The sequence below is a fragment of the Lissotriton helveticus genome, chromosome 4_1 (genome assembly GCF_964261635.1).
Source record: "Lissotriton helveticus chromosome 4_1, aLisHel1.1, whole genome shotgun sequence".
In the NCBI taxonomy this organism is placed as follows: Eukaryota; Metazoa; Chordata; class Amphibia; order Caudata; family Salamandridae; genus Lissotriton; species Lissotriton helveticus.
Window position 1 is genome coordinate 2,046,413,511 of NC_136063.1, and position 23,168 is coordinate 2,046,436,678.

The 23,168-nt window shown below is 45.4% G+C and overlaps 1 protein-coding gene across 2 annotated transcripts in view; it reads left to right on the forward strand.

Annotated features, from left to right (window-relative positions):
• AKAP14 (A-kinase anchoring protein 14) overlaps positions 1 to 20,252 on the forward strand; it is a 140,884-nt gene extending 120,632 nt beyond the window's left edge. The window contains exons 6-7 of one of the 2 annotated variants that reach the window (XM_078685972.1): positions 12,284 to 12,336; positions 19,110 to 20,252. In XM_078685972.1, the coding sequence (XP_078542098.1) occupies positions 12,284 to 12,336; positions 19,110 to 19,194 (138 nt within the window). In that variant the 3' untranslated portion in view covers positions 19,195 to 20,252. The remainder of the gene's footprint in view (positions 1 to 12,283; positions 12,337 to 19,109) is intronic. The other variant, XM_078685971.1, reaches the window with a different exon arrangement.
• The last annotated feature ends 2,916 nt before the right edge of the window (positions 20,253 to 23,168 follow it).

Here is a 23,168-nt window from a genome sequence, read left to right on the forward strand (position 1 = left end):
TTGCTGAGAATGAAGGGTCAATATCCTCCCCTGTTTCTTTATGGGAGGCATATAAAACTGTGATCCGGGGTCAGACTCTCTCTTTGATTGCTAGTGAGAGGGGGCGCAGAACTATGGAAGTGATACGTCTGGAAAACGATATCTCTGAGTTGGAGGAGCGGATGGAGTCTGGAACTACGCCTGATAGCTTGCACTCCTTGGCGCTTAAACAGTCTGAATATAGAGCTCTGGTGACTAATGCGGCTAAGGCGATGAATCGTGAGCAGCAGGGGCGCCTGTATGATGTGGGTGACAAGGCGGGGAAATTGATTGCTTGGCTTGACAGAAGGGATAGATTGAATCGGGTGGTGCCTGTTATTGAGCGAGTGGATGGTGTGCGAGTGGTGGACCCGGTTGAGATAGTAGAGGTCTTTGCCCAGCACTTTCAGAAGGTTTACGCGCAGGTCTCGGACAGACTTGAGGAGGACTCGCACCTGTTGCTCCGCGATATAACGTTGCCTAGTCTGTCGGACTCGGACAGGGAGCTTATGGAGGCGGATTTCTCTACCGATGAAGTAGCGCTCGCTATCCGTGCACTTCGCTCGGGTAGGGCTTCGGGCCCGAACGGTTTGCCAGTCGAGCTGTATAAGTTGTGCCCCGACAAAATGGCGCCATACCTTCGTCGGGCGTTCTTGGCGTCACGAGATCTCGGGCTTCTTTCCCGAGATCAGAGACTGGCGTCCATTGTGGTCATCCACAAAGATGGAAAGCCTCGGGAATACTGTTCGTCATATCGGCCGATCGTGCTTTTGAATGTGGAGCCTAAGGTTCTTGCTAAGATCTTGGCGAGCCAAATGGTTACGGTGATTGGCGATTTAGTACACCCTGATCAGTCCGGGTTTATCCCTCACCGTAATACCGCACTCAATCTTCGACGCCTTCACGGTGTCTTGGCGAGGGCGGGGTCTCTTGCGGAACCGGCCATTTTGATCTCCCTTAACGCCTCGATGGCCTTCGACGCGGTGGAATGGCCTTATTTGTGGGCTGCCCTTGCCAAGTTTGTCTTTGGTCCTAAGTTTATTGGGTGGGTTAGACTTTTATATGAGCAACCGCTGGCACAGGTGGTGGTTAACGGAAGGGCCTCGGATCCTTTTGTCCTCGGGCGTGGCACGAGACGGGGCTGCCCTCTGTCGCCGCTCCTTTTTGCGCTTGCTCTTGAACCCCTTGCCGCGTGGCTCCGCTGGGAGCCCTCGCTCAGGGGCATACGGTGGTCCCCTACCTTCGAGGATCGGGTGTCGCTTTATGCCGATGATATACTGTTGTACCTTACTTCTCCCCGTAAGTCATTAGGTGTCCTGTTTGACGTCCTGAGCTCTTTCGGGAAGAACTCTGGTTTGGTTATCAACTGGGCTAAATCCTGCATTTACCCACTTACAGGTGGACAACCTTCTTTGCCCCGTTTCTGCCCTATACCTGTCTCCAGTGTTGGTTTGAAGTACTTGGGGATCTACATTTCTGTGGACCCCAAGGCACGATTTGAGCGGAATCTACTGCCTCCGCTTGCCCGACTTCGGTCGGATGTAGCGGCGTGGTGTGGATTGCCTCTGTCCCCCTTGGGGAGAGCGGCCTTGTTTAAAATGATGTCTCTTCCCCGATTCCTATACGCCATCCAGAACACGGTCGATCTGGTTCCAGCTGGCTATTTCCGTGAAATCGAGGGCCTCCAGAAGAAATTGGTTTGGGGCGGGCGGCCGCGCATAGCGTTGGCGAAATTGACTTTGCCCTGGTATGACGGTGGTATAGCTTTGCCGGATGTCAAACGCTATTATTGGGCGTCTCAGTTGAGTGCTATTAACCACGCCATGTATGGTCCTGTTCCTAATCCAGCTTATGATATGGATAGGTGGCAACTACCGGGGGGCGATTATAATTATAATAGAGCGCTTTACTCCAGGACCGACAGGAGGAGTCTGACGGGCCCCACTGCGGTGGCAATACGTGTATGGGATAGTGCAACATCGGCCACGGGCTGGACTGATAAACTCACTAGGGCGACTCCCCTATATGCAGCTGAGAGATTGGGTGGTCTGTGGTCCTCGAAGGGATTCGATAGATGGGACCTTATCGTTATCAGCAAAGTGGGTGACCTTTGGGCCACTAATAGAGTCAAGACTTTTGACGAGCTAAAACGGGAATATAAGCTGAGTGATAGGGAATATTTTCGATATCTTCAGGTCTGCCATGCACTTGATTCGGTCTTCCCTGCTGGTACTTCGATCCCTGAGTCTTCTCCCCTGGAAGATAGAGTGCTGGATGGACATGTCCCTGACAGTACTATCTCCCTCATATATAAAAAATGTATTAATGCCCGTTCGGACCTTCTTATACAGCTACGAGAGGCATGGACTGGTGACGGTCTGGAATTAGACGATGAAGACTGGCAGGCTGCGATATCCTCCCCAAAAGAAGTCGCTATTCCGGCACGTCTCCGACTGGTGCAGCTGAAAATTCTACATTGTATCTATGTCACGGGTCCACGATTGATACATATGGGTTATTCTGTGGATGGGTTATGTCGGCGTGGATGTGGTTTGCTTGCTACCTTCCTCCACATTATATGGGAATGCCCGGTGGTAGTGGTTTTCTGGAATCGAGTGCATGCGGTGATGGGAGAGGTGACGGGTGTCGGGCTACTCCCCGAGGCCAGACGCTGTTTGCTGAATATTTGGGAACCGAATGACTGTACCGTTGCTCAGACTCAATGGGTCACGCTGGGCAACATGATTGCAAAGAGAGATATCGCTCAACTCTGGGGATCTCATAGGGCACCATTGGTCTCGACCTGGGAGGAGAACATGGACTGGTGCATGTTTAGAGAAAAAATTGTATACATCTCCCGAGGTAGGCCCAAGAAGTGGGGAAGGATTTGGGGTCAGTGGAACTCGTACCATGAAGAGATTTGTGACCCTCCCCTTGCAGAGCCCCCTGACACTCAAAGATCTCCTTGACTGTACGTTCCAGTACTTTGATTATCTGTTCTTTGTGAAGTACTGCTCACTCTTGGTCCCCGCTCCCCACCTCCATGATTTTTTGATGCTTGCTTCTCGTTTGTCTCCCCCCTACCGCACGTAGCAGTCCTTATACTGATAATTTTGCCTCGATTCTTTTTCTTGTGTTTTTTTCTTGTTGTTTGTATATAGTAAAATATAAAACCTTTTATTTATCCTCATCTGCCATATGCTCCGAATCGCATCATGCTTTTACGCTGCCGGGCCCTCGGGTTGCCGGCTGATGAGCTGTGTATAGATTTGTTCTTGCTATTTTGTATGACTGACCGGCCTTGATGGTTGTAGGTCTGTACCTGTCTTCATTTTACAAAATAAAGGTTTAAAAAAAAAAAAAAAAAAAGACTGCCATTACAGGCTACATAACTTGGTGCAGACAAAAGTGAAAATACAACATGTCATACATCCCTGTGTGACATGTCCCCTAACACTGCACATGATATTTGTAAGTCACCCCTACAGCCGCCTGACAGCCCTAATGCAGGCTGATGAATATTACATGTCAGAGCATACCTGAATGAGCAAATATGCCCCTGTTCTGGTCAGTCCTATCACTGACAGTGCAAGTGGAGAGGGAAGCCATTTAAAAACATTTGCTGGACACTGGTGGAAACGAGTACCCCAGCAACATGATGGCTTCATGGAAATAGGAATGTTTGGTATCAAACATCTCGTATTGATAAACCCACACTTATTCCAGTGATGGATTTACCAATACATGCACCCAGAGGGCACCTTAGAGGTGCCTCCTGAAAACCTACCAACCTCTGGTGTGCTTGCTGACTTGTTTCTGCCAGCCTGCCCCCTGGGACACTGTTCTGACCTCCTGGGGTGAGAGCCTCTGCTCTCAGGAGACCCAGAACAGAAGCCTGTCCGGGAAGAGTGTATAGCACCCCCACCCACAGGATGACCTGCTGATTAGCCTTCTTTGGGCTGCAAGCCTCAAAGGGTTGCTGCCTTTGAAATTTGTGAACCTGGCTTCCCCTAACAGGAGAGTAAGCCGACCCCTTTGTCCAGGGCCCCCTTGGCACCTGGACAGGTGGGAAAATTAGCTACTCAGGTAGGTTTGCCATCTCCGGGCTAGTACCATTCCTAAGATGGGCTACTGTGATGTGGAACCAATTTCTCTGAATTAGCCATCTTTTTAATGGCATCCTGAGGTATTCTGGGTCAGGATGCGGTCATAGGGTGGGTAGTGACCCCAAGGGTCCATTACAACCCTGCACTTACCTAATTCCCCTAAATTCAGTATTTAGGGAGCCCCTGGCACCAGGGAAGCGGATCCTGACGACCTAAGAAGAGAGAGGACACTGAAGAGCCACGGAAGAGGAGAGAAGAAGCAGTTGACTTGGTACCAACTCTGATGGCCTGTCTGCATCCTTCGTCGAGGTCAACTCGTCCTGTAGCTTTTGACTCCAGAAAGCAGCTGGCCTAAATAGTATATTATGTAATGTTCGTTCCTTAGCAAAACACCCTTTCAAAAATGGGATTTGATCACCTCCCATTCCCCTGAAATAAGTTTTCTTCACGGAAACTTGGCTGCATTCTTCCAACTATCCCCTTATTAATTTGGCCATTCCAGAGAACTACCAATTCTTACACTTGGACAGGGAAGGAAAAACAGGAGGAGGTATAGCCATAGCTTTCAAACACCATCTTACTGTGAATTGGATCTCCACTTTAAAGAATGACAGTTTAGAAATGGGAAATTTTAAGCTTACCTCATCCCTTACTGATAGCTGGAATGGAGCACTAGTATATTGGCCTCCAGGTCCAAGACCTAACTTCACTGACAAGCTAATAGATTATATAGCCATCCATTCACTCGCATCTAATACATTTATTTTGTTGGGAGTTTTTAATTTCCATGGTGAAATACACACAAACCATGAGGTAATAAGCTTTTTTCCAGCCTAGAGCAAATTAGACTAACCCAGAGAGTTAAAGGCCCAAAACACTTGGCTGGTCACACGTTGGATCTAAATTTTTCCAACATACACAATTTGATCTGTAATCCTCCAGAGTCCCTTACATGGACGGATCACTCTATGATTAAGTTCTCCATCCAACATCCTGGTTCTAAGAACTTACACCAGACTGCAGGGCGTAAACAAGAGGCACACAGACCATTGCATAATCTTTCTCCAGAAACCTTTGATGAGGCGTTCTATCCAGAACTACGAAAGAAGGACATGGAAGTCTCCACAATGTTGGATACTTTTAATACAGCCTTTGTGAAAGCACTGGATTCTGTAATCCCAATTAAAAATAATAAGGGCTTTATCCAAAGGCGGACATCAGCACCCTGGTATTCTGCGGAGCTGAGGTCTGAAAAATCCATCTGTAAGAAACTAGAGAGACTTTGGCGAGTGAGTAAGGAAACCCAGAATAGACAAAAATACAAACAAGCATTGTCCAGTTACCATCTCAGTCTAAAGTCAGCTAGACGTACATTCATTATGAACCAAACTGAGCACTCTAGTAAATCCTCAAAAGCGCTTTTTGACATAGTAATGGATATCGTATCTCCTCAAGTCTGCAAACAATCTGCCGTGGAAACTCAAGAATTCTGTATCTTCTTAGCAGTCTACTTTCAGGAAAAAATATCCAATATCTATTCCAATTGCTCATCTACCGCCACGCTGAATCCGGAATCTCCAGGCAATTCCGAGGGACCAGTAAAGCTGGTAGATTGCACCCTCGATTGCTTTGAACTTACCACGCTGGAAGAGGTGTCTAATGCACTGTCCACTGCCAAATCGGGTTCACCCAAAGTCCTCTGCCCTCCTAAAATCATGGCTCTTTTAGCCAATAGCTGTGCTCCAGCCATCCAAAATATGTTTAATCAGTCTATACAATCAGGTATCATAGTAACTATTTGAAAGGAACTGTTTGTACGCCCGATACTGAAAAAGCCCTCAGCAGATCCTCAAGAACTTGGCAATTATCGCCCAATTTCCCTGCTACCACTACTGGCTAAATTGTTGGACAGCATAATAACAGGCAACTAAGCCTATATCTGGACACCAATAAAATCCTGGACCCCTCACAATCGGGCTTTTGCCCGGGTTTCAGTACGGAGACAGCCATTCTGACTGATTCCCTTCGGCTGACAATAGACGCAGGTGGATTAGCTGTACTGATTGTCCTAGACCTCTCCGCGGCATTCGATACCATCTCGCATGCAATGCGAAGAGGCTATCCTCCTGTGGCATACAAGCAGTAGCCCTGAAATGGCTGCAGCGCTTTATGTCCGATAGAACTCAAACCGTCATCCTAGGTCCTTATCAATCGGGAAAAATGCGTCTGGATAAGGGTGTACCTCAGGGCTCCTGTCTGAGCCCAACCCTCTTTAATATATATATTTCTCCTCTGGCAAAGGTAGTAGAACAGCTGGGCTTCGAAATTATTTCCTATGCTGATGACACTCAGCTTATGTTCACCATCGACCCTAATCCAGAAGCCGACAAAGGTACTCCATGGGTATATTGGCAATCTCCAACTGGATGACTGATAACTGTCTCCAGTTGAATCCTGGAAAAACTGACGTTATGCTACAGGGGAAAGCCTCAGCTGTCTGGTCAAATGAATGGTGGCCCTCCCAGTTGGGTGTAGCCCCTGTTCCCAAACAAGGTGTCAAAAATCTTGGCCTAAAACTGGACCAATTTTTAAGAATAAAGGATCATATAGCAGCTATGACGAGCTCTTGCTATTATAGTCTACGACTACTAAGTAAAATTCTCCCATACATGCCTACTAATCACTGCAGAACCTTGGTACAAGCAATGGTGATTAGCCGCTTAGATTATGGCAATGCCCTGCTAGCTGAAGTGGGTGAAACCCTGCTAAATAAATTGCAGGTGATCCAGAACACTGCGGCCAGAATGATTTTAAACCAGCCAGCTGGCTCCCCCTCTGACCCCTTACTAAGAGAACTGCATTGGTTGCCAGTAAGGAAGAGATCCTTTTTCAAAATCTGCTGCCTTACTTTTAATGCTCTAAATGGTAGAGGCCCTTATTATCTGCAAAAGAAACTGGTAAAACACGTACCATGTAGAAATCTGAGATCTGGTACATTAGGACTTCTACAGGTCCCTTGTATATGCTTGAGCCGCACAGGGATAAAGCTTTCTCGTATCTTGCTCCAAGTTACTGGAATAGACTGCCCAAGACCTTGAGGGACACTCCGATTTATAGCACCTTAAGAAAACAACTAAAAGCCTTCTTGTTTTAAAAGTCGCTGCTGACCTGACTTTCAGCTATTAGGTTTTTTTCTAGGCAGCGCCGAGATGCCCAGGGTGAGTCGTGCGCTATAAAAGAACATATATTATTATTATTATTATTATTGGGACATTTATTGAGCGCTGCGCTTACGCACACCGGCGTGTCCACGCGCTGAGAGTGGGAGTAGACAGATGACAGGGAGCAAAGACATCACGGGCCCTTATTTGCTATAAAGATAGGTTTTTAATTTTGCCCGGAATCTGGCCTCATCTAGTTCCAGACGCAGGTCCGTTGGCAGTTTGTTCCAGTAAGTTGCCGCCAAATATCTGAAAGACCTGCCTCCCATGCGGGCCTTCTTGATTCTTGGGGTCCTCAGTAAGCCACCCCCTGTTGATCTAAGTGCCCGTGTTGGTATGTAGGCTTCGATCAAATTCGTCAGGGGGACGGGTGCCCTGCCATTCAAAATACGGTGACAGGTACATAGGGCTTTATACTCCACTCTTCTCCTTACAGGGAGCCAGTGTAGCTGCTGGAGGGCCGCCTTAGAGTGCGCCCTTTTTGGCAGTCTGAGTATCAGCCGTGCAGCCGCATTCTGCAGCACTTGCAGCCGGGCCATGCTTTTTTCTGGCGCTCCCAGGTACAGCAGGTTCCCATAGTCCGCCCGAGCTGTTACCAGGGCATGAACCAGGGTTTGACGTGCTTCCAGCGGGAGTAAGTCCAGGACCTTTCTCAGCTTCTTCAGAATCCCGAAGCAGACTCCCACCACCCGATTAATCTGGGGGCCAAAGGTGAGCCCTACGTCAAACCATACCCCCAAATTGCGCGCCTCTAGGCACGGGGTAGGGGTGGGGCCAAGGCAGGAGGGCCACCATGCCGGCGACCAGGCAGACTGGGCTCTCCCTACCACCAGCACCTCTGTCTTGCTGCCGTTCAGCTTCAAGCAATTGTTGGCCATCCATTCGGCAAGATCTTTCATACACGAACGGAAGCCATCGGCAGCAAGACAGGGCGCCTGCGACAGGGAGATTACCAGCTGCGTGTCGTCGGCATAAGAGACTAGTTGGAGGCCATGACTCTCCACGATCGATGCAACAGGCGCGACGTACAAATTAAAAAGGGTAGGGCTCAAGGACGAGCCCTGCGGCACGCCTTGGCCCAAAGGCACCCCCCTAGAATAGCAGTCTCCCTGCCTGACTTGAAAACTTCTCTCATTGAGGAAGTCTTGGATCCATCTCAGCGCGGTGCCAGAGATGCCACCTCTGTTCAGACACTGTAGCAAGATGTTGTGTGCTACAGTGTCGAACGCCGCGCTGAGGTCCAACAAGATCAGAGCCATAGTTTGGCCTGCATCCACGCCCTCTCTCAGATGTTCCGTTGCCATGAGGAGGGCGGACTCAGTGGAATGACGTGGCCTGAAACCAAACTGCGTCGCATGGAGCAGTCCCCTTTCCTCTACGTGCTTCATAATTTGGATATTAACCACCTTTTCCGCCACTTTTGACAGAAAAGGCAGGAGGGAGATGGGCCTCAGATTTTCTAATACCTCGAAGCCTAAATGTGGTTTCTTCCTGAGCGGGAGCACCACCGCCTGTTTCCATCCGACCGGCAGCTTCCCTGACCCGAAAGATACACCGAGGATATGCCTTATATAAGGCTCCAGGACTACCAGACTGTCTGCCAAGCGTTTAGGCGACACCGGGTCCCACGGGGAACCTGTTTTTACAGAGCGGCACACCACTAATAATTCCTCAGGAGGAGGGGTGCAAAAGCGTGTAATATGCCCTGCCGTCTCTGTGTGCCCTATTGCTTCCTCTAGGTCCAGCCCTATAGGCCGAATAGGGAAAGTTGAATAAATCTTCTCTACTTTAGCGGAGAAGTAGTTTGCAATTCGGTCACAAGACTCCGTAGAGCAGCTCTCCGGCTCTGTAGATGCCTGCACCGACGTCAAGGATTTATAGATGCCAAAAAGTTCCTTGGCAGAGTTTTCCGCCCCCTGAATTTGTTCCGCAAAATAGGCTGCCTTAGACTTTTTTATCAGCCTGTGGTGAATGCGCCTTTTTTCCAGAAATAGATCCCTGGCCTGGTTGTCATAAGACACCCTCCAGACTTTTTCTGCCCGCCTACAGTCTGCCTTTGTCAGTCTCAACTCAGCACTGAACCAAGGAGCTGAGCGATCTTTCCGGGCGCCTGTAGTAGTAGGGCGGCAGAGTGGGGCTGTCTGGTCAAGCGCTGCCGTAATGCGCTGATTCAGATTGAGGACAGCTGTTTCTATGTCCTCACCCCCTGGCAAACCGTCCCTAGTTAGGGCTTGGTTAAAAGCTGCCACCGAGAATTTGGCCCACTTCCTCCTAAGATAGTTAGCGGGTACCTGGCTGGTTTTGTTGGAGTTTCTACTCTGTATGGAGAATGCCACCAGGAAGTGGTCGGTCCAGGGAAAGGGTTCAACACCTGACACTTCCACACCTTCCCAATTAGCATAGACCGGGTCCAGGAGGTGTCCCAGTCGATGCGTAGGCGACTTAAGTTTCAGGTCCAGTTGCAGGGCAAGCATGTCCCGACCAAAATCCTCAACCCCGATAGCCTCAGGGCAGTTGAGGTGCAGGTTGAGATCTCCTAAAAGGAGAAATTTATCCCTGCGCAGGGTCGCCTCCATGAGGCTTTCTAACAGGCTCTCCCTAAACTTAGTGCAGGCCCCTGGGGGCCGATATACCAGACATCCATTAAGCGTCATGGCCCCATTAATTTTAATCGAGAAGAGACCCGCCTCACTCTCCATGATCGGCGTGCGTTCTAAGCAGCAACCCAAAGTGTCCTTAAAGATAATCGCAATCCCCCCTCCCACCCCCTCAGGCCTATCTTGCCTGACCCAGGAGTAATTCTCCGGTGTAGCTTCAATAATGTCAGAGTCGGAAAACTGATCTAACCACGTTTCAGTTAGAAACAGTAAATCAAGTTTTTTTTCCGTAATCAGCTCGAACACATCGAGCCTGTGTTTACGTAACGACCTGACATTCAGGAGGCCGCAGGACAGTGCCTGCTCCGTAGTGTCCCGCGGCATAGTAGTCATGCGAAAGCTGCAATGAGGGCATACCCTGTCGCTGCTCATCATCCCGTGCATACAGGAGGAGGCAGTGTGGGGGCGGAAACCAAGTAGTTGTTCCCTAGTCCAGTAGATCTTTCGACCAGGGGTAGTAGCCCTAGGCCGCAGTCGGCCGCGGACGGGCGCAGACGGGCTTAACTCTGGCGCGACTCCGGCGCGCCACCGACGCGCCCGCTGCGCTCGTCCGCTGCGCTGACGCATGGGGAGATGTTTACATAGGCTGATGACCAGGGTGGGCGGAGTCAGCAGGGCAGGTTGGGAGGGGTTTTTAAAAAGAGAGTAGCGTCCAGCGCTCGTAATCAGCAGGACGGCGAGGCTGGGCTGGGCTGCTTGTAGTCAGCGATGGAAAGACAAAGGTATTTTTAAAATCAAAAGTCAAATGCCACCCGCGAGCAAGTCCTCTGCCACAGGACTGCTCGAGTACAGTGGCGAAAAAGGGGCGGAGCCTAAATAGGCTGATGACCAGGGTGGGCGGAGTCAGCAGGGCAGGTTGGGAGGGGTTTTTAAAAAGAGAGTAGCGTCCAGCGCTCGTAATCAGCAGGACGGCGAGGCTGGGCTGGGCTGCTTGTAGTCAGCGATGGAAAGACAAAGGTATTTTTAAAATCAAAAGTCAAATGCCACCCGCGAGCAAGTCCTCTGCCACAGGACTGCTCGAGTACAGTGGCGAAAAAGGGGCGGAGCCTAAATAGGCTGATGACCAGGGTGGGCGGAGTCAGCAGGGCAGGTTGGGAGGGGTTTTTAAAAAGAGAGTAGCGTCCAGCGCTCGTAATCAGCAGGACGGCGAGGCTGGGCTGGGCTGCTTGTAGTCAGCGATGGAAAGACAAAGGTATTTTTAAAATCAAAAGTCAAATGCCACCCGCGAGCAAGTCCTCTGCCACAGGACTGCTCGAGTACAGTGGCGAAAAAGGGGCGGAGCCTAAATAGGCTGATGACCAGGGTGGGCGGAGTCAGCAGGGCAGGTTGGGAGGGGTTTTTAAAAAGAGAGTATATAACATAACATATATAACAGAAACCTAGGAGGACATCTTGCCTTTGACAAAGACCAAGACCTCCAGAAGAACAGCAGAACTGTCCCCTACATCATGCAGAAACTTCAAAAAAAAGACTCTGAGGCCTCTGGAAATGCCAACACCCAACACCTGAATCCACCACCGCACCTGTAACCTCTGGCCAGAATTGAGGTGGACCACTGAAGGTGGTCCTGGTTAGTGCTTTTAAGGGGTGGGTGGGAGTCAGAGGTGCGGATGGTTAATTTAGAAAATGAAATAAAGGTACCAACAATACACCCTTGATAATACTAAACTGTATTCGTTCATAAAAATACAACGTAAAAAAAACGAAATCAAAAGAAACTGTTTGAATTTATTGGTGCAATTTGTACATAAAGGGCCACATGCTTCAAGCAAAATATTGGTTTCAAACCTTTGAAAAATGCAAACAAATGCATTTTTCAAAGTGCATTGTGGTGTGCATGCTTACCTTTTTTGGGTTGCATCAGGGTGGTCCTTTGGCCCCATTGCACCCTTGAAATTGCATGCGCAATTTGCGAGTACCTATGTGGTACTCGCAAATTGCGAATGCAATCCCATTCATTCCTATGGACCTCTAGGTTCATAGGACTGAAGGGGAAGCCATTCCTTAATAGCAAATCGCGATGTGCGATTCGCTATTAAGAAATATGTAGGAATCAGTTGGTTTTTTTGCGAAACCTACATGCACAGGTAATTGCGACTCCTTAATAGCGATTCCTTCATATTCGCTATTAAGCACTCGCAATTCCTACCTTTGATGCATGTGCCCCAAAATGAATTTTTTTTAAAAGAAAAATGTTCAGGAGTTCCCCTCCATTTCAACACAATGTAATGTTACTTTAATTGTCTCAAATTTAAACTCTTTCATTTTGATCTTTTCTTAGACATTCCCAGTCGAGGTTTTCTTCTTCCTGGAATCAAATAGACTGGAACACAGGTACTTTTGAGCCCACTTTTTCAAGTTAAGATTTTGTTACTACTACGATCCAAGATGTAACCCCAAAAACATAACTTCCTTTGCAAGTCAAATACAATAGTTTTCCATAATACTAATGCTGTAATACTGTGGCTGGACGGGGACCAGGCTGGGTGCAGCTGAGACCAGGGTGTGAGAAAAGTCTTGGACAGTCAGAAATATCTTTTGGGATTTGATCAAAACTGGCAGAGTAAGCACAGTCTGCCCAGTAGTGGGCAGAATGAGAGGGCACAGTGGAAGTGGATGCACTAAATAAGAAGGAAGGAGAGAGGGGGCATATGCTGGGTCTAGGGGGGAATTTAATGGTAGGGTTTTTAACAACTCTAGCTTATCTTCTCACTTACTGATTCCCGGTACTGCTTCGAAGGATATTTACAAAAGCTCAGACAGTTTATTTGCGTCCAATGACATCATAATCACAAATAGTGTTTAATAATGACCAAACACTTCAGCCGTGATTAGAAAAAAACGGTCAATTCCGGCTACCTACAATCTGTTTTCAAAGTGGAACCTCCACCTGTCCATCAGATCTCCACTCAATCTTTGAAGACGTACATTGTCTCTGAATCTAGTCAACTTTCAGACATGCCATGTGCCCCTGGCATAAAACAGAAAAAGCCTTACTGAAAATGTGGTCTACTGTAGATGATCGAGACCAACTCAACCAGGCACGGATACTGATACGTCATTAGTAGCATCATTGTCCTTGGGTTCGAAAAGAAGGTAATTTTCAGTAGTATATGAGATCATGCTGGAAGACTCTAGAATGCCCCATTTGGCTTGAGGTACACGTGGTCTGTCATAGTGGGGACAGAATTGAATACGAGTAATTGGACACAGTCAGTTGTATGTATCGTAAGTCAAGAAATGTGCCCATTCGAATTCATTCAATTTAATTGCCTCCATCAAAGAAAAAAGGGGTCCATTTAGATGGAGTAAAAAAATTGGCTTACACTCGAGCATAGATGCTCATTGTCATACAGCGAAGGCAGACTTTATACATATGGTCAGGAGGTGCGCTGATCTAATCATTTTGGGACGGGTTTATATCAAGTATATGACTACAAATGCCTCTGAAGTGCCAAAATCACTTGAAGACAACTTGCTAGAACTGGTGAAAACCCCAAATCAAATGTGCTTTTTTGCATATCTAGCTTTGTTGTTAGCAGAACTCAGAGTAGCATTTGCAGGATTGTGGCCTGGGAGGCTCCTGTGTTGGACTTTGATAACCAATCAGACTTGAAGCCTCCATGAATAGGTATGCGACATGCATAGAGAGGACGATGTATGAAGCATGACAACACAAGTGGTCCACTCACCATCATCATCATTAAACTTTATTTTATTGTTTATAAAATCGTAAAGGTGTACATCTCATCAAACAGCAGCAGTATATCAAAATAGGCGTACATCAGTTAAAAATGCATCAAATAGAAATTTTGAAAAAAGCTTATATCAGTACATAATAACAGATAATTAAAAATAGGAAAAATACTAAAATTACCATCATTTTCGTAGGAGAATTGGTTCCTCAAATTCCAGTAATTAATAGCTTACAGACAACACCAGCGTAATATAAAAAAGCACAATTCTGGGTTTGCTAGCAACTGTAAGAAGAGGTATGCAGGTCTAATTTGTCTGAAGTGTTCAGAAATCCGAAAAGCCCTGATATACGTATGTCAAAGATTAGAAAATGTATGGCAAACAAGTAATACATGCAAAGTTTTTCAAATCGAGATGTTATCACAGTCGCAAACAGGCTGATTAGATTGTTTATGCCAGACACCCTTCAGAAACAAAAGCTGTTGAAAAATGTACAGCCTAGAACATTTCAGAAAGCAACATTGCCTATTCTGCGTGTTCAAAGGGAGGCAGGGCTCTATCCCAGTGACCGATTTAACCAGGACATACATGCAATGGCCTTCTTTGTTAAAACAGAATTCTCCCATTCAGAAGCCACCCTTTGGGAGAAAGCCCAAAGAAACATCACTTTTCACTATGTCCCTGGGGTTGGTAAATAGACCTGGTCACGCTAATTCATAAAACGATTTTTTAACTTATTGTAGCCATGGGATTTGGTCTCCATTATCTAAAAGCAAACAGTCCTGGAGCATGACCCTATTAAAATGTAAATCCTCCTTATGTCATTCAGAACACCACAGTAAAAGCAGACGAACTGCAATAAACGACATGCCTAATTCTTCATGAATAATTTCAGTGGGAGTTCCTTGTCCAATGGCCAGTAAGTTTCTCAAAAACGTATTTTCTATCACCTGGACACGGTCAATATTAGCATACCCCCAGATTTCACAGCAAAAGGTGGCCATCAGGATGCATTCAGCCTTGTATACAGCTAATAGAAGTGTGTGGGGGCTCCTGCCCAATGCTTCTACCATAATCGTATGGCCCCGGGTTGGCTCTTTGTAAAATCCCTCCATTTCATGTGAGTAAAGGTTTCCAGCTGAGACCCGAATTGAGTTACAGACCCAGATAAGAAATGTTTTCCATCCTGACCCTGTGCTGAGCCTTTACAAGATTGTGTGTTCTTAGGGCCTCCCACCATAAAATGTGATTTCTTAAAATGTGTGGATAAGTCCAAGCTATTCATAAAATCGATAAATGTATCTAAAAGTCATTGGAGGCTTCTAGCTGTTCAAGCAATTAAAACGGCATCGTTGGCGTATAAAAGTACTGGAATAACCCTTTAACCAACCTTTAGGACATCGGAACCAATATCAATGAGCACCTCCTCTAGCCAATTTATGTACGTGATAAATAAAAAAGGGGATTGTCCCCTGTTACAAGGTGTGAAGCTCATAATGACGAGATGATGCTCCACCAGATGGTATTGCTATTTACTGGGTGGGGTATTACTTTCCCAAATACAGGCGTAATCATAATGATGCCCTAAGTGGTCCACTCATTTATAATGCATAACATAAGAATCGCACACCATCTTCACTGAAGACTGGAGTGGTTGCAGTGGAAAAGTGGTGAACTTAGCAGATGGATAATGGGTTCCCTATTGCAGGAAGTTAACTGGAGAAGATGAGGTTGAATAACAACCCAAGTTGGGCCAGGGGAAGAGGACAGGGGTACAAGATAATCTCTGAGGTACAAATGATGGCTTGGAGACAGGTTGTGCAGTACACATAATGCATTAGTTTTCCATGTTACTATACATGAATTAAGAATGTGCTGGGAAATACCCGCTGTTGAGCACCCCTGACTCCAAACACATAATCATGTTTATTGTGCAGATAGGATCCATCCAATATTTGAACAGGAGATGACCCCCACCCCTCCTATTTTTGATACTGAACCTATTCTTCCTAGCTTTCAGCTTCCTAGTGAGTAGGCCCATGGACATATTCCCTTTTAAAGACCTGTTGATAATTAAAATACTAACTTGTCCTTTCATTCCCTTCATTTCCCTGAACAATACACATACGTCTGAGGCCCTACATTCCTTTCTATTCTCCTCCAAACCCCTTTGGACCAGTGGCCTTCCCCTCTCAGCTGTCAACACCATGGAGAAGAGCCTTACCCTGCGACCCGCCTTCATCCCATCCCACACTTTTGTCATCATATTCTCCAGAGTGCTTTTGAGCTTGTTTGTATTTTTATTTAGCTGCGATAGTATTTCAATCAAAAACAATTTATTCCCACCCAACGTTGATGGTACATAGAGCTAAAGGAGAGAGGCGGCTGAAATAAAATACACATGGCAGTTAGGTAAAGATACATTTCGACACTATTTGGATAATATTGGTGAAGACAAACAAATAAAGCTTCTTGCATTTCAACAATTACTTAGGCATACAGGAGTGAGATATACATATTTTCATTATGGTGGGGTGAGCAGTCACTTGCAGACTTTGAGTTGCAAGAAGATGACCTTTCTTTGTCGTATGGAACTCTGGGAGAGAATTGTTAGTAGAGAGTCAAGCCGACAGAGGCAGTGGAAACAGGGTGCTTTGTGAGTGACTGGAAGGTTCTAGTAAATGGGTTCTGTTAGGTGTGTAGCAAGACAGAATGTTGGAGAGGTAGTTAGAAGCATGGAATTCATTGGCTGAAAATGTGTCCATATAAAGTTCTGTTTTAGAGATAGAGCCAGCCAATCTGGTGGGGCTTTGATGATGTGTAAGTATGGCTAAATAGACTGAACAAAGTTCTGTGGAAAAGTTTATGACAGGTAGAGTGATGCAAAGGGTTATTTGGGTAGGCCCACGAGTAAACTATTACAGTAGTGAAGCTTGCGGATTACTATTGAGTTAATGAGTGTTTTTGTTGGGTTGAAAGGGATGCAAGGGCAGAGCTGGATGTCTTTCTCGCTGTGGTCATCAAAAATTAAGCGGAAGGTTCCCCTGGTTTACTTGCACACAGGTTGGGGGATTGTACTACATTTAAAAGCAGTGGGCCTGTGTTTTTGGTAAAAGACTCTATTTAAGTCCAGAGTCCTAGACTGGAAAATACCAATGTCTGCACAGAAACTCCTTACATTCAGGTTTTAAAACTAATAGCCACTCTTGAACATGTGGAAAAATGTATATAGCAAACAACATCCCAAGTGAAAATGATATATTTTGATTCAAGATAGACATCTATTTATAAACAGGTAAAACAGGTAAGCACACCAGCAAAAATGAAAGTGGTAACAAAATTTATTAAAATACCTCCCACTAGGGGTTACACTCTAGAATAAAACAATAAAAACCATAAAAAGGTCAAAGTACAAAGGGTCGACGCTGCGTTTCGGTGTGAGTTTCAGATATTTACACCTTCTTCAGGACACTTTGACAGTTTCTTAAATAATCTGTTGGTGTTCTCTTTTGTACATTGAGAGAGACTTCCAAATTCAATAGGGGTCGTCAGTGCCTTCACTTTTGCTCAATGGCTGATATCAGTAAAGGTGCACAGTAAAGAACCCCGGAGGAGCCACCGGATCTCTCAGAGTGAATTTAGACGGTTGTATCACGCATTTTTTGTCTTTTTGGTCAAACAGCTTTTTTCATTTAGCGCTGTATTCCTTGGTTTTTGATAAAACCGGTATCATGTAAGTCGGCCTCCCTGCTCCTCCGTGTTCCGCGTCTTCCGGGTTTCTCGCTGTGGTTACTTTGTTCTGTATATAGGATTACATTTCCATGTTGTGACTGAAGAGAACCACAAGGTTTCTGAAAGATGAACTACATGTCAGATTATCAGGGATAAAGTAATATTAGGACATTCAAGGAGGCGGGTGCTGATGAGGCTGTACTGTAAAGGACCTCGATTTTTTAGAAGTTTAGCTGAGTGATTGTAGAACCACCTAGAGGCTGATAGCAGTGAGAGAGTCCAAAAGAAGACGAAAGGAGTTGGAATGAAAGTAGGAAAGGTGGCAAAGATTTGTGTGTTGTGTTAGTAGAGTTGAGGTATAGTGGGGTGTAGGAGGGTAGAGATAGAGCATAGCGTGGTGTGGCTCGGATGTCTCCAATAGGGGGGCTTTTAATGATCAAGTATTTGGCAAAGTCATCAGCTGATAGGGCAGGACTGCTCACAAGTTAGCTGAGTGCAAAGAGAAAACTCCTGATTGTGTATGTAGGTCGATGGTGAGGATGGGGTTTTAAAAAGGATAAAAGGATACAGATTTGGCATTGTTGAGTGCTTGTTTGCACACTTCCAGGTTTATGATGGATTTGTTCTTGCCCCGTTCCTTTGTGAATTATGCCTTCATTTTGGTTTCAAGCACATAGATGTTGAATGAGTTGGAATCTGTGGGAGTGGAATAAAACTTGCATATTGTATAGTGTCTTTTACAAACTTGCTGGAGTGTTATTGAATAGCTCAGGTGGTGCATTGTTCTATTAGCTGGAGGAGTTGTTCTGGGAGAAAGGTAACCAACGTGTATAATGTCAGGATCAGATGTGGAGAGAGTGTTCGTGGGTTTAAAGTAATTACGTGTGTGGGTTATTAGTATAAGGTCATTTGGTTTCCCTGTGCGATGCGCTGATCTAAGGTGTTTATTGATTAACTAAGAATCAGAAAGAAATTGTGAAAAGAGGGTATGTTGCAGGTAATTGTAGCCAGTTGAAGTCTCAGAGAAAGCTGACTGGAGCTTGGAGTGTGAGTGTGTGCCTAAAAACTGTCAAGTTTATTCTTTTGAGAGCCAAATATCTTTTAATTGCTATCCTAATCTATGCCCTCTTAGATACAGCCTACAGGATGATTTGCTGAGTCTTCGTCTACCCCTAGGCGTGGTAGCCCTGAGATCTAACATAGTCACCACGGGGCATGCTCAGAAATTACTTAGGACCCCATCTAAGCCTTCTTAACCCAACCTGCCAATCTGATTGATACCAATGTATTGTCAATTCTTGGAAAGAATTGAGAAATGTGCGAAAAGAAGCTATAGTCACGTTCCACCTGATATAACCCATTCCATGCATCTACCGGTCCCAGGTCAGTAATGCCTTCCCTACGATCCAGTGACAGGACCTTTGAGGTAGCCCCTAAAACAATTCAATGTTTCACTTTCCCTACAGAAAAAAACACATGATACTGTAGAAATACATCATGCCTCTGATTCCAGCTGTTACTCCACCAACCATTTCATTTAATCCAAGTTTATCTTCTTATGATCATAAATATTAATCTCCTTATTTGATTCATGATAACAATAGCTCGTTGAAGTTACAGACTTTATTTAAAATCCATATGTTTTCTCACTTAACTGTATCATTATTGTTCTTTCACAGACCCGGAAAAACTCGATTCAGAGAAAAATGGCTCAAAGACATTATAGAAAGCAAAAACAACTTGATGGAAAGTATTCTTTTCTAGGTCGCTGTCCATTGCAAAGAATGGGGCGTGGAGAGGCAGGCATTGGAAACGCACGAATACTCGGTGTGAGCACAGCTCCAGAAGAATATATGTACCACTGACCATGATGTTAGATACTTTGTCTCTTACAGGACTGTTTTCCAGTATCTCCATTGATATTGCAACATTGGCTCATTGACACCTACTTTCAGCAGTTCTTGCATTTCTCCAAAGTTAGCATCGAACAGGAGAGGGTGGTGTGTCTAAAACAATGTCAGTGTTTTAGCAAATAAGTTTCTGAGAAAGTGTTTATAGAGACCACCTGACTAGTGTAGCATTACTTAAAAATGTATGTTGGCGCTCAATGCAAAATGTGTTTTCAACACCTATGTTCCACTTCAACTTCCCAGATTTATGATCTATGAACATTTGTACTGGTAAATACAACGTGTAGGTTTGTGGGTAGTGTTAGAAGGATGCCCTACAGATGGGCAGACATTACAAAGGTGGTGAACACCCACTAAGTCGTAACTTTGTAGACATTCACAAACTAAAAAGATATTAGCACTCAAAACCTATGCTTAGGCCCTCATTTTAATCGGGCTGGAATTTGTGAGTTTGTGACCGAAGGGATTATAACATGTGCAGTTTCATTACTCCCTTTCCAAACAACAAGTTTTCTAGGTGAAACCTACAACATTTGTGCAGGGAGCGTTACCATCTTTTGAGTTTTGCAGCTTGGAATGTAGAAAACGTAATATTTTGGGGTTATCCCCCATTACGAGGTGTGAATCTCAAAATGAAGAGATGATGCTAACCCAGTGGTATTGGTATTTACTGGGTGTATTAGCTTCCTTAATACAGGCGTAATCATAATGATGCCCACAGTGTCATAAATACTGAAGTATGTGGGAGTTTGCTGTGAAAACATCCAAGCATCTACTTATCTGAAGGGAGTGGAGAAGAAACAAAATAAATGGCATGCTAATGCACAGTCAACAGTACATACTGCTGCACATAGTACTCCTTCAGGTAATGTGCCTTCAGGTAATGTGCCAGAGTGAATGTATAGCCGTAGGAGGGGGCCTGGAAGTCTTGAGCATGCATCAATCTCTATGAGTAGTCCACTCCTTGAGTGATGGGGTCTGGTTGTGAATGCTATAAAGGTCTTTAATCTTCACATTTACGCACATTATACAAGGAATCCTATGATGTGTATATTTACTTTTTCTTATTATGATTCTTCTATAAAAAAGACCTTTAGTTTTCTCTCAAATACGTTTTGTAGACTTCTCATAGGATGTCCTACCCTACAGAATACCAAAGAGCTCAATCAAAGCAGGGGGTTTCTTCCACCTGCTGTTCCACTGGCAAGTGCCAATCGTGATTCTGATATTGCTTTGAGAGTTTCCTAAATAACTATTATAACAGCTGGAAACATGTATCCATGACATACAACACTGGTTGCTTGTGGTTGCATCCATCCCCTCTTGTATTGAATTAGTCCCATAGTTCTATTATTTATGTAAATATTTGTTAAGCATAAGACCGAAAATAAACATTTGGAGTCTATTTTTCTTCATCCCTACGTAAAATGTTAATTTCCCCAATGACATATATTCACAATTAGCCTTAAATCAAGTCCAGATGTCTTCTGTCTTTATATCTAAATACCTTCCAAATGTGTCTTGAGTTTCTTTTAACCACTTTGCTTTTCCTTCAATATTGATGTTTTTATCTTATGTGAGTTGTTTCACTTTGCCAATTACATTTTTTGTTTACATCTAGCAACTATGTTAATTTAACTCATAACAGTATCCATTTTGTTGAAAATCATGTTATAACCCTTCGTACCAAATCAATTTTCAGTGGGAAAACAGAACTGTCAATTGAATACAGTTTCCTTTTTGTTCTTATATGTTCGTTACACCATTTCTCAGTGTTGCAATCAGAGGAGGCACTGTGTGCGCATCCACCTTGTAGAAGTAGTCCTCTACTGAGCCATCCTGTATGTAAATATGCCATGCCATCTGCGATCCTCTTGCCTCTGTATTTTGTTGTGCAATAAATCGTGATTCAGTGCCTTCCTTCATACAGTTGTTTTCTTGACTGAATGGTGTTCACATTGCTTCCACCATCATGAATTAAGCCTTCTATATGCAGTAGCGTCATACATGTGGTTTTACTGGCAAATGTCATCTACCTCATGGAATAATTATTTTGCATCCATTCATATTTCCATTGAAAATTAAATTCCGCAATGAATAAGAATTTCTTGCCTCTATTTCCATTGCATTTAGTTTGAGTCATCTCATGTGACCTATTGTGAAAGGAAGGTCACATATATGGTACTCCAGGAGCACCTTGGTGTCAGTTAGGGGTATATGGCTCATATGTCACACATTTAGTTCAAATAAATATGCTCTGCAATGTGCTAATCAAGCTCGCATTAATGTATTTGCAGTATTTTATCTAAAACCGTGACTGCTTCATTTTACATTAGCTTGTTATTGGTTTCAAGGAGTTTGTAGGTGGTTGACAATTATGTGTCTCGTTTTTTAGGTCTCGTGACCTATCAATGCGCATGCGCATTGAGAGAAGCGAGACTATAGGGCTTTAAACAAAGTTTAACTAACTGTGGCGATTTGGTGCTGTGCCCGTGGCTTTTAGGTCAATGCGCAAGCGCATTGACCTAAAATGCGCGTGCACATCACCAAATCGCCGTCTGTTCCCTCAGCCGCACTCCAGGCCCCTGCTGCTTTCACACCCTCTCCCCGCTCCGCCCCCTCCCCTGCCCGCCGTGTCGCATTTCTCCTCCCCCCCCTTCTCTGCCTTCCCTCCGTCGCTCGGCCCCCTCCCCTGACTGCCGTGTCGCATCACCAATTTAGGAGCCAAAATCAGAATTGAGTAAAACATTCTCAGCGAAATAATTAGCAACACAAACCTGCTACACCCACTTGCGCAGAAAGTAGTCATACCCCATAGATCACGTGATCTACCAAGACTTCAAACAAACAAAGTGTCACAACTCTATAGGTTAGCTTAAGGAACAAAGGACATGCACCCCACTGCATACATTATGGAGAAACAACACTGAAAATACTCTAGCCCCACTCGGCTTTGGCTAAGGTCACAATGGCGCACCCACCATTTGGAACTCAATCAAAGGGTAATCTTAAAGTCCAATGGCCGGCGGCCGCCTTTGAAGTGAAGCTTAGCTTCACTTCAAAGGTACCCGCTCCCCCCGCCCCCTGCTTCACACGTCTCACGGCCGGCAGGCCGGCTCGTATTTCTCCTCCCTCCCTCGCCTCCCTCCCTCAGCATTGACGACGCGAAAGATTTACCTCCAGCAGAACGTGTCTCATCGAAATCACAATTGAAAGAAGCCTGCAGGGCCAGGCAGAGATACCTGAATCGTGCACCAACACAAGATAACGTACAACAATTAGCTGCCATTTTTTTCAGTTAAGTGAGGCGAGTTTCACGTGACCGACACCGAGCCACCGTGAAACCTGCTGGACGGGAAGTTCCAGTTTTAAATCCACGGCCGCTTCAGGGGCGTGCACCACTCTCTGTACACAATAACAGAAGCACACATGCACTGCGGGTCGCGCGCCTCTCCACGCCTGACTGCGAGGCCTGTTTACGTGCATCCTCTTACCTGCGCTCACCCCGTCTCGTGGTGCTTTGTTTTTCTGCCCATCTGGCGCCTTCCTGTCCAAGTACTTTGTGATGTGCTCGGGCAATCCCTTCAAAGGGGCGACAGGTGGAACCAGAATGAAGATTGAGCGTTGTCTGATTGCGCTTAACCCACCTCATCACGGAAAGGTGTTTTTGACGCTATTTTTTTATAGGCTTTTACAGACTTCCCGTTCAAATCCTCAAGTTACAATACATTATGTGGAGGTTAAATATGAACTGCTACGGTCTAATTTGAAAAGGTATATTTTTAATATTGGTTATTCGATTCTTAATTTATGAATAGTTCTACCAAA